At 47.8% G+C, this 12,347-nt stretch overlaps 2 protein-coding genes across 2 annotated transcripts in view; one reads left to right on the forward strand and one right to left on the reverse strand.

The window, feature by feature from the left end:
* LOC139260184 (slit homolog 1 protein-like) overlaps nt 1-12,347 on the forward strand; it is a 369,573-nt gene that overhangs the window by 290,317 nt on the left and 66,909 nt on the right. Inside the window, exons 20-23 of the mRNA XM_070876446.1 lie at nt 4,740-4,906; nt 5,384-5,516; nt 7,153-7,221; nt 8,332-8,403. Coding sequence (XP_070732547.1) covers nt 4,740-4,906; nt 5,384-5,516; nt 7,153-7,221; nt 8,332-8,403 — 441 coding nt within the window. The remainder of the gene's footprint in view (nt 1-4,739; nt 4,907-5,383; nt 5,517-7,152; nt 7,222-8,331; nt 8,404-12,347) is intronic.
* LOC139260176 (uncharacterized) overlaps nt 1-12,347 on the reverse strand; it is a 412,192-nt gene that overhangs the window by 215,948 nt on the left and 183,897 nt on the right. The gene's annotated exons all lie outside the window — the stretch shown is intronic.

Below are 12,347 nucleotides of genomic sequence, written 5' to 3' on the forward strand. Positions count from 1 at the left end.
TTTGTTTATCAACAAAAGGTTTAACAATCACACTACATATTACCAGTTCATCCACCAGGCTCACAACCACCTGCCTCATCGTAGATCGCTCGAACCCAACTGGCTTGGGTTTTATTGAGTCTTGTGAACATCATGTGACTGGTTAAGCCACTCCCAACTCAACAGCTCTGCAACTATTTTAAGTTATAACTTTAAGCCAAGTGCCCCCTTTTGGTAAGGGCACTCGAACCCACAAATAAACTTTAAGGGAACATTAACAAATCAAATTAAAATCCTGTTCCGTGCTGTAATGATGCACTCCTCAACAGCTCTACAACTATTTCAGTTGAAACAATAATCAAGTGCGCCCTTATTAAAGGGGCACTAAAACCGACAATTTAAACAAATTAACTTTTTACTGTAAACTTAAATCAAATTAAAATTTGGTTGCTGGGGGTGATGATGCACTCCAATCCCTCCGGTGCCCACCTCTCGCGGAAGGCTGCGAGTGTACCGGTGGACACCGCGTGCTCATCTCCAGGGATACCCTGGCTCGGATGTAACCACGGAAGAGAGGCAGGCAATCGGGCTGAACGACCCTCTCGACCACCTGCTGCCTGGACTGGTTAATGGCCACCTTGGCCATGCCCAGGAGCAATCCTACGAGGCGGCCCTCCGACCTGCCCGCTCCCCTCCGTACAGGGTGCCCAAAGATCAGGAGCGTGGGATCATCAGCTCTACCAACCTGTGAATGTACTCTCGGGTGCGTCCGTCGATAAGACAGCACTTTTCATAAATAGAAATACTTTCCCTCTCCACCGGAGGATTTTGTGCTCCTCGGGTCAAATGAATCGAACAACGTTAGAACTCCAGGCGGGAAAAGCGGCCTAGTGAGCGGTCGGGCCTGCCCGGGAGTGTCAGCGGGGGAGCCCAGCCGTTTCCAACGGCCTGCCACGAGTGGTTGCCGCGTTGGGCTGAGGCCTCCGGAGTTGTCCAAAATAAATAAATCAAGAATCCCGGCTCGCAATGTCACCGCTCGCACCAGTCCAAGTGGCTATTCACATTCCCTCTCCGTCCACACAGCAACCCTGGACACCAGAAGGCACGTATTGCACAGACTGAAACAGCACAGAAACAGGCCATTCGATGCAACTGGTCCGTGCCAGTGTTTCTGCTCCACATGAGCCTCCTCCCCACCCTTCTTTTAAAAAAAAAATTTGTTCCTGGGTGGCAAGGCCAGCATTTATTGCCCTTGAGAAGGTGGTGGTGAGCTGCCTTCTTGAACCGCTGCAGTCTGTGTGGTGAAGGTGCTCCCACAGTGCTGTTAGGGAGGGAGTTCCAGGATTTTGACCTGGAGACGATGAAGGAACGGCCGATATATTTCTATGTCAGGATGATGTGTGACTCGGAGCGGAACTTGGAGGTGGTGGTGTTCCCACGAGCCTGCTGCCCTTGTCCTTCTGGGTGGTGGAGGTCGGGGTTTGAGAGGTGCTGCCAGCACATCCTTCTATTCCCTTCTCCCTCATGTGTTTATCCAACTTCCCCTTAAATGCATCTATGCTACTCGCCTCAACTACTCCACATGCATGTGCTGTACACACAAACATGCACAGACACATACATGCACATTTACATGCACGCGCACACACGTGCACAGACACACATGCATACGTGCACACATTGTTGGGCCAGGCCAGCTGGCGCTTTTTCTGTATCTATCTGACCTGGAAGTACACCGGGCACCTGCCCTACTTCTACCCTCCACACCCTGACCTTCTGCCCTGATGTATCTGAAACTATTGATCCTGGCTTATTCCAGTGATGATGAATTTATATAAGATATTGGTTAGAGCCACATCTGTGCAACTCTGGGCATCTCATTGACATAGAAAATAGGAGCAGTAGTAGGCCATTCGGCCCTTCGAGCCTGCACCGCCATTCAATATGATCATGGCTGATTCTCTATCTCAACACCATATTCCCGCTTTTTCCCCATACCCCTTGATGCCTTTTGTGTCTAGAAATCTATCTTAAATAAATTCAGTGACTTGGCCTCCACAGCCTTCTAAAGTAGAGTAACAGGAAGGATATTAAACCCATGGTTCACTAGATTGATTCTTGGGATGAGAGGGCTTTCCTATGATAAGAGATTGAGTAGAATGGGCCTATACTCTCTGGAGTTTAGAAGAATGAGAGGCGATCTCATTGAAACATGTAAGCTTCAGAGGGGGATTGACAGGGTAGATGCTGAGAGGCTGTTTCCCCTGGCTGGAGAATCTAGAACCAGGGGGTCACAGTCTCAGGATAAGAGGTCGGCCATTTAGGACTGAGAAGAGGAAAAATTTCTTCACTCAGAGGCTGGTGAATCTTTTGAATTCTCTGCCCCAGAGGGCTATGCATGCTGAGTCTCTGAGTATATTCAAGGCTGAGATAGATAGATTTTTAGACTCTAGGGGAATCAAGGGATAGTGAGATCAGACAGGAAAGTGGAGTTGAGGTCGAAGATCAGCCATGATCTTATTGAATGTTGGAGCAGGCTCGAGGGGTCGTATAGCCAACTCCTGCTCCCAATTCTAATGCTCCTAAGAAAAGAGACAGTGAAGATTGGCCAGAACTATAGGAATGAGAGGTTTTAGTAGCAAGAAAATTTGAGTTTTACCCCGGAACAACAAAGAGTGAAAACAATCTTTAAAAAAGTTTTCAAAAATGATGAAAAGTTTGAGAGAGTAAATAGTGAAAACTTGTTTGAACTCAGAATGAAATTAGCTCAGGATCAGCACTAGAGGTTTTTTCCCACACTGAGGGTCATTGTGGGAATGCTCTCCCACAAGTGGCTACTGAAGCTGTAACAGCATTAAAAATGGAAATGGATAAGTATTTGAAAAGGAAGAGTGTAAAAGGATACGGTGCAGAGGCAGGGAAATGAGATTTAGTCAACAGCTTCATTTTGAAGAGCTGACGTAAGGGATGGACTGTTTCAGTGCCATGATTTCAATGCTTCTGTGATTCACCTGTGAAGATTACATCACTGACTGACTGATACAACATGCACACACACGTGTCATCATCATAGGCGGTCTCTCTAACGAGGATGACTTGCTTCCATGAGAGTTCACAGATGTTTCAATGAAGGATCCGATATTCCAGTCATGAACTCCAGTTGAGGGGGTGGAAGATGACTTTGCGTGGATTTTCTTAACGTGTGGTGACCGTTGCACATCAGCTACCACACGGGCTTGACAAAGCTAGGCCTTTATCCAGTGGCAAAGGTTAACCAGGACGACTGGAGACCTGCTCTGCTGCACGGACCTAGTGGGCACACATATCGCAGTATGGGCTGGCCCGTGCTGCCCCTGGGTCCTCGGCTCTTCTGGGCCACGTACCCTCATTCACCGCACTTCCGCCACGATCTCTCGCCGCTCCTCCGCCACAAACATTTGCCGCACCTCCGCCACGCTCCCTCACCGCTCCTCTGTCACAAAAACACTCGCCCTACCTCCGCCACGATCTCCCTCCGCGCCAAACATTTGCCGAACCTCTGTCACATAGGACAGTGAAGACAGGTTGCCTTTACTGAACCCAAGCTTTCTTGTCCTAAGGTTTATTTGAACGTGTACACACACACACAAGCACAAGTGTGTTTGCAAGGACGCGCATGTACACACAAATGCTAACACACGCACACACGCACACATACATAAACGCATGCATGCATAAATGCGTACATACACATGCGCAACATGCATACAACAACAACTTATATTTATATAGAAAGAAAGAAAATATATAGCGCCTTTAACATAGTAAAACGTCCCAAGGCGCTTCACAGGAGTGTTATACGACCACAAATAAATTTGATGGCAGATGACCAAAAGCTTGGTCAGAGAGGTAGGTTTTAAGGAGCGTCTTAAAGGAGGAAATAGAGGTAGAGAGACGGAGAGGTTTAGGGAGGGAGTTCCAGAGCTTGGGGCCTAGGCAGCTGAAGGCACGGCCATCGATGGTTGTGCAATTATAATTAGGGATGCTCAAGAGTGCAGAATTAGAGGAGCGCAGACATCGCGGGGTTGGGGGGGGGGGGGCGGTGGCTGTGGTGGTGGAGATTACAGATAGGGAGGGGCGAGGCTATGGAGGGATTTGAAAATAAGGATAAGAATTTTGAAATCGAGGCGTTGCTTAACCAGGAGCCAATGTAGATCAGCAAGCACGAGGGGTGATGGGTGAGTGGGACTTGGTGCGAACACGGGCAGCTGAGTTTTGGATCAACTCTAGTTTACGTAGGGTAGAATGTGGGATGCCAGCCAGGAGTGCGTTGGAATAGTCAAGTCTGGAGGTAATAAAGGCATGGATGAGGGCTTCAGCAGCAGATGAGCTGAGGCACGGGCGGAGACGGGCGATGTTATGGAGGTAGAAATAGGCGGCCTTAGTTATGCTGCGGATATGTGGCCGGAAGCTCATTTCAGGGTCAAATACGACCCTAGGTTGCGATACATACGTACATACACATGCACACACACGCACATGCATATGTGCATACACATACACACACACGCGCACATGCACACAGGCGTACACGCACATGCACACAGGCGTACACACACATACACATGCACACAGGCGTACATAAACATGTGACGCACATGTACAAGCAGGCGTGTGCGAACATACACAGATTCCTAATCAATCACTCCTCTTCAGTGCTGTGTAATCAGAAAGTTGCCCTTTCACAGATTAAATGTTGTGCCCTGTCACTCTGATTGCAGCAACCTTCTGGCAAACTCCTTCAACTGCAACTGCCAACTAGCCTGGCTGGGAGAGTGGCTGAGGAAGAGGAAGATAGTCAGTGGAAACCCACGGTGCCAGAAGCCGGACTTCCTGCGGGAGATCCCGCTGCAGGACGTCGCTCACCAGGACTTCCGCTGTGACGAAGGTAACGCAGCAACAATCGCCAGTTTCATGGTTGGTAAAATAAAGTTGCGCGCTGTTATTTTGTGAACTTTTGTACTCATTCAAATGATGGGTATTACAACTATGGAATAGAAGCATAAGTCACCATCAAACACTCCCAGGGCAGGTACAGCACGGGTTAGAAACAGAGTAAAGCTCCCTCTACACTGTCCCATCAAACACTCCCAGGGCAGATACAGCATGGGTTAGATACAGAGTAAAGCTCCCTCTACACTGTCCCATCAAACACTCCCAGGGCAAATACAGCACGGGGTTAGATACAGAGTAAAGCTCCCTCTACACTGTCCCATCAAACACTCCCAGGGCAAATACAGCACGGGGTTAGATACAGAGTAAAGCTCCCTCTACACTGTCCTAGCAAACACTCCCAGGGCAGGTACAGCACGGGGTTAGACACAGTGTAAATATCAGTGACGTGACGCTGTATTTCCTGCTGCAGGTTATGAGGAGAGCAGCTGTGTTCCACGCCCCCAGTGCCCTGCGGAGTGCACCTGCCTGGAGACGGTCATCCGCTGCAGCAACAAGCATCTGAAATCTCTGCCGAAGGGCATCCCGAAGAACGTGACCGAACTGTGAGTGAGAGAGGGATTGATCAGAAGCTGCTGTGAGAACTGGATTCTCGCCTGCTGCCGTGGCTGGGATCCGTGGGTGTGCTCTCTCAGTTGCATTTGCTGCAGTAATCAGGCTGAACATAATCGCCAATGTTTGTGGGGTCACTCTGGAGGGTTGAGGTAGAAAGAAGAAGAAAGACTTGTATTTCTATAGCGCCTTTTTCACGACCACCGGATGTCCCAAAGCGCTTTACAGCCAATGAAGTACTTTTTAAAGTGCAGTCACTGTTGTAATGTAGGAAACGCGGCAGCCAATTTGCACACAGCAAGCTCCCACAAACAGTAATGTGATAATGACCAGATCATCTGTTTTTGTTATGTTGATTGAGGGATAAATATTGGCTCAGGACACCGGGGAGAATTCCCCTGCGCTTCTTCGAAATAGTGCCAAGGGATCTTTTACATCCACCTGAGAGGGCAGACGGGACCTCGGTTTAACGTCTCATCTGAAAGACGGCACCTCCGAAAATGCAGCGCTCCCTCAGCACTGCACTGGGAGTGTCAGCCTGGATTATGGTCTCTAGTCTCTGGAGTGGGACTTGAACCCACAACCTTCTGACTCAGAGGCGAGTGTGCTGCCCACTGAGCCATGGCTGACGAGAGAGAAAGGGAGAGAGAATAGAGAGCGGAACAGGAATGTGAAGACAAATTGCTCTGGTCACTATTAATATGACACACATGTTCCTTTTGAGTATATTTATGATGATGTTGCTCATAACTAGAGCGATTCTCCTACTGGAGAACACTCCCAACTCTCCCCTCCCCACCCTCCCCCCCCAAAGGTGGTTAATCTGTCCCTATTACCCGCTGCTTTAGAGGGTGGTGGGCGTTTGAAAGTCCTGGACTTACTGTGGATATTCCTGATCTCCCCGTACCCATTGCTCACCCAAGCATTCAACAACAACAACTTGTATTTATGTAGCACCTATAATGTGGCAAAACGTCCCAAGGTGCATAATCAGAAATTAATTGACACTGAACCACATTGGGAGATATTAGGACTGGTGACCAAAAGCTTGGTCAAAGAGGTCAGTTTTAAGGAGCGTCTTAAAGGAGGAGAGAGAGAGATACGGAGAGGTTTAGAGAGGGAATTCCAGAGCTTGGGGCCCAGGCGGCTGAAGGCACGGCCGCCAATGATGGGGTGATGAAAATTGGGGATGCGCAAGAAGCCAGAATTGCATGAGCGCAGAGATCTCAGAGGGTTGTGGGGCTGGAGGAGGTTACCGAGATAGGGAGGGGCGAGGGCTATAGAGGGATTTGAATACGTGGATGAGAATTTTTAAATCGAGGCATTGCTGGACCGGGAGCCAATGTAGGTCAGCGAGCACAGGGGGTGATGGGTGAGCGGAACTTAGTGCAAGTTAGGACCCGGGGCAGCAGTTTTTGGATGAGCTGAAGTTTATGGAGGGTGGAAGATTGGAGGCCAGCCAGGAATGCATTGGAATAGTCGAGACTGGAGGCATCAAAGGCGAGAATGAGGGTTTCAGCAGCGAATGGCCGTTTGGGTCAACCAATGGGTGAAAATGACACTTTGGTGAGTGAACATAAACCCGTTGATGAAATTCCGCCAGCACTACATTGTTCCTTTATCTTCCAGGTACCTGGATGGCAACCAGTTCAGTGTTGTTCCCACCGTACTCTACACCTACAAACATCTGCAGCTGGTGTAGGTATCCTGGCGACAGAGGGAGGGAGGGGTGGGTGTGGGGGTGGGGTGGGGGGGGCGTTGGAGGCATTGCACTTCCAAGAACAGCTCTGAGCAGCCAATCGAGGAGTGGGAAAAGCCCAGTTGATTCGCGATGACCCATCTTGGAGCCAATGTCTCCCCCATCACAGGGGTCTTGGAAAATGCTGGGTTCGCAGGAGTTGCAGAGTGGGAAAAGGTGGTGGGGGGGGGGGTGGTCCCATTGCATCTGCCCTCTGCTCCCCTGGAATAGGTCCGGTCCCCAGAGCAATGAGGTGAAGGGGGACATTCCTGCTTCAACGTCCTCTATCTCCGTCCAGAGGCACTCAGATCTCTGCACAGTCTTTCTTTCCTGCGTGGGAGCAGGGGGTGAGGTCTGGGCCTTGTTAGCGGCCAGAAACAGCATGTAGGGGTGATCTGAGGTCCTGACAGGTGTAGCGCAACTCAAGGGTGCGAGGCGAGAGAGCGAGGGAAGTCACCTGGAAACCCAGCATGACCAGATCCAATCTCACCCCTGCCATCGTTTCAACGGGACACGGTAGTACAGTGCTTATGTTATGGGAGTAATAATCCCTCGAAGCCTGGACTAATGATCCAAAGACCTGAGTTCAAATCCCACCACGACAGCTGGGGGAATTTAAATTCAGTTAATTAAATAAATCTGGGATTAAAAAGCAAGTGTCAGTAATGGTGACCATGAAACTACCGGATTATCATTAAAAACCCATCTGGTTCACTAATGTCCTTTAAAAAGATAGAAAGACTTGGATTTATATAGTGCCTTTCATGACCACCAGACGTCTCAAAGCGCCACACAGCCAATTAAGTACTTTTTTGAGAGTAGTCACTGTTGTAGTGTAGGGAAGGAAATCTGCCGTCCTTACCCGGTCTGGGCCTATATGTGGTACCAGACCCACAGCAATGTGGTTGCCTCTTAACTGCCCTCTATGGTTCAAGAAGGCGGCTCACCACCACCTTCTGAAGGGCAATTATTGATGGGCACTAAATGCCGGCCTTTACCGGTGACACCCACATTGTAGAAACAGAGAAAAAAACCTGGCAATTTTAACCATTGCATTCTTCCTTCATCAGGGACATGAGCAATAACCGGATCAGCTCCCTGACCAACACGTCTTTCATCAACATGAGTCAGCTGACCACACTGTAAGTAGCTTGTAGACCCCACTGCCTTGGATAATCAAGTGCCCCCGATCCTGGGCCATCCACTCTGATTGGACATATCCTGGAGTTGCATCACATGACCTCCCTGCTCTCATAGAATCACAGAAATTTACGGCACAGGAGGTGGCCACTCAGCCCATGCTTGCCGACAAAGAGCTATCCCGCTCCCTCAGCACTGCACTGGGAGCATCAGCCTAGATTAGGTGTTCAAGTTTCTGGAGTGGGACTTGAACCCACGACCTTCTGACTCAGAGGCAAGAGAGTTGTCACTGAGCCATGGCTAGAACTTTAAAATAACATAGGAACATAGAAAATAGGAGCAGTAGTAGGCCATTCAGCCCTTCGAGTCTGTACCGCCATTCAATATGATCATGGCTGATCCTCTATCTCAACACATATTCACACTTTTTCCCCATACCCCTTAATGTCTTTTGTGTCTAGAAATCTATCTATCTCCCTCTTAAATATATTCAGTGACAGCCTCCACAGCCTTCTGTGGCAGAGAATTCCACAGGTTCACCACCCTCTGAGTGAAAATATTTCTCCTCATCTCGGTCCTAAATTTGCTACCCCGTATCCTGAGACTGTGACCCCTTGTTCTAGGCTTCCTAGCCAGGGGGAAACATCCTCCCCACATCCAGTTTGTCCAACCCAGTCAGAATTTTATACGTTTCAATGAGATCCCCTCTCATTCTTCGAAACTCTAGTGAATACGAGCCTAGTCGACCCAATAACGCGATTTTACCCCTTCCTCACTCTGTTTAGGGGCACCTGGTCTACTCTCCTCCCCCTTCCTACCAAACACACTGGAAGATATGTATTATAGATGTGGAGGAAGTAGCTGTTATGTTAAACCAGGGCACCAAATTTGGTTGTAGCTGTTGGGTAGATTGCTGTATATACTGTCACTTCTAACTCACTTGCAAGGCTCCCACGTCAAGAATTCCCCCTGCTCTGTAGGCGGTGGTGGGTCTGTCAGCTTGCCTTCCTGATCAGAGCGGTTGCGAGTCGCTCCCACTCTCTGGTTCTCGAGCTTGGATTTATTAATCAGTGTGTGATAAAGTGCAACAGACAACTGTTTTGTACAAAGAAGGTATGAATTTTATTCAAGAAAGCAAATAACACAAATACACTCCAATAAAACTGTAAAATCTTACAAAAAGGTTCTAAACAATGGTGAATACTTTATTAGAAACATAGAAAATAGGTGTAGGAATAGACCATTCGGCCTTTCGAGCCTGCACCACCATTCAATAAGATCATGGCTGGTCATTCCCTCAGTACCACTTTCCTGCTTTCTCTCCATAACCGCTTGATCCCTTTAGCCGTAAGGGCCATATCTAACTCACTCTTGAATATACCCAATGAACTGGCATCAACAACTCTCTGCGGCAGGGAATTCCACAGGTTCACAACTCTGAGTGAAAAGTTTCTCCTCATCTCAGTCCTAAATGGCCGACCACTTATCCGAAGACTGTGTTCCCTGGTTCTGGACTTCCTCATCATCGGGAACATTCTTCCCGCATCTAACCTGTCCAGTCCCGTCAGAATCTTGTAAGTTTCTCTGAGATTCCCTCTCATCCTTCTAAACTCCAGTGTATAAAGGCCCAGTTAATCCAGTCTCTCCTCATATGTCAGTCCCGCCATCCCAGGAATCAGTCTGGTGAACCTTCGCTGCACTCCCTCAAGAACATCCTTCCTCAGATTAGGAGACCAAAACTGAACACAATATTCCAGATGAGGCCTCACCAAGGCCCTGTACAACTGCAGTAAGACCTCCCTGCTCCTATACTCAAATCCCCTTGCTATGAAGGCCAACATACCATTTGCCTTCTTCACCGCCTGCTGTACCTGCATGCCAACTTTCAGTGACTGATGAACCATGACACCCAGATCTCGTTGTACCTCCCCTTTTCCTAATCTGCCGCCATTCAGATAATATTCTGCCTTCGTATATTTGCCCCCAAAGTGGATAATCTCACATTTATCCACATTATACTGCATCTGCCATGCATTTGCCCACTCACCTAACCTGTCCAAGTCACCCTGCAGCCTTTTAGCGTCCTCCTCACAGCTCACACCGCCACCCAGTTTAGTGTCATCTGCAAACTTGGAGATATTACACTCAATTCCTTCATCTAAATCATTAATGTATAATGTAAAGAGCTGGGGTCCCAGCACTGAGCCCTGCGGTACTCCACTAGTCACTGCCTGCCATTCTGAAAAGGACCCGTTTATCCCGACTCTCTGATTCCTGTCTGCCAACCAGTTCTCTATCCACGTCAGTACATTATCCCCAATACCATGTGCGTTGATTTTGCACACCAATCTCTTGTGTGGGATCTTGTCAAAAGCCTTTTGAAAGTCCAAATACACCACATCCACTGGTTCTCCCTTGTCCACTCTACTAGTTACATCCTCAAAACATTCTAGAAGATTTGTTAAGCATGATTTCCCTTTCATAAATCCATGCTGACTTGGACCGATCCTGTCACTGCTTTCCAAATACGCTGCTATTTCATCTTTAATAATTGATTCCAACATTTTCCCCACTACCGATGTCAGGGTAACCGGTCTATAATTACCCGTTTTCTCTCTCCCTCCTTTTTTAAACAGTAGTGTTATATTAGCTACCCTCCAGTCCATAGGAACTGATCCAGAGTCGCTAGACTGTTGGAAAATGATCACCAATGCATCCACTATTTCTATGGCCACTTGGTTAAGTACTCTAGGATACAGACTATCAGGCCCCGGGGATTTATCGGCCTTTAATCCCATCAATTTCCCCTACACAATTTCCCGCTTTATAAGGATATCCTTCAGTTCCTCCTTCTCACTAGACCCTCGGTCCCCTAGTATTTCCAGAAGGTTATTTGTGTCTTCCTTCGTGAAAACTTAATCAAAGTATTTGTTTAACTGGTCCGGCATTTTTTTGATCCTCATTATAAATTCACCTGAATCTGACTGCAAGGGACCTACGTTTGTTTTCACTAATCTTTTTCTCTTCACATATCTGTCGAAGCTTTTACAGTCAGTTTTTATGTTCCCAGCAAGTTTCCTCTCATACTCTATTTTCCCCCTCCTAATTAAAACCTTTGTCCTCCTCTGCTGTATTACAAAATTCTCCCAGTCCTCAGGTTTGCTGCTTTTTCTGGCCAATTTATATGCCTCTTCCTTGGATTTAACACTATCCTTAATTTCCCTTGTTAGCCATGGTTGAGCCACCTTCCCCATTTTATTTTTACTCCAGACAGGGATGTACAATTGTTGAAGTTCATCCATGTGATCTTTAAATGTTTGCCATCGCCTATCCACCCTTTAAGTATCACTCGCCAGTCTATTCTAGCCAATTCACGTCTCATACCATCGAAGTTACCTTTCCCAAAGTTCAGGATCCTAGTCTCTGAGTTAACTGTGTCACTGTCCATCTTAATAAAGAATTCTACCATATTATGGTCACTCTTCCCCAAGGGGCCTCGCACAACAAGATTGTTAATTAGTCCTTTCTCATTACATATCACCCAGTCTCAGATGGCCAGCCCTCTAGTTAGTTCCTCGACATATTGGTCTAGAAAACCATCCCTAATACACTCCAGGAAATCCTCCTCCACCGCATTGCTACCAGTTTGGTTAGCCCAGTCAATATGTAGATTAAAGTCGCCCATGATATCTTGTTTGATGCTGTCCCCATCCTCATTACTACTGTTTGGTGGTCTGTACACAACTCCCACTAGCGTTTTCTGCCCTTTGGTATTCTGTAGCTCCACCCATACAGATTCCACATCATTCAAGCTAATGTCCCTCCTTACTATTGCATTAATTTCCTCTTTAACCAACAACGCCACCCCACCTCCTTTTCCTTTCTGTCTATCCTTCCTAAATGTTGAATACCCCTGGATGTTGAGTTCCCAGCCTTGGTCACCCTG

Source organism: Pristiophorus japonicus, chromosome 3 (genome assembly GCF_044704955.1).
Source record: "Pristiophorus japonicus isolate sPriJap1 chromosome 3, sPriJap1.hap1, whole genome shotgun sequence".
NCBI lineage: Eukaryota > Metazoa > Chordata > Chondrichthyes > Pristiophoridae > Pristiophorus > Pristiophorus japonicus.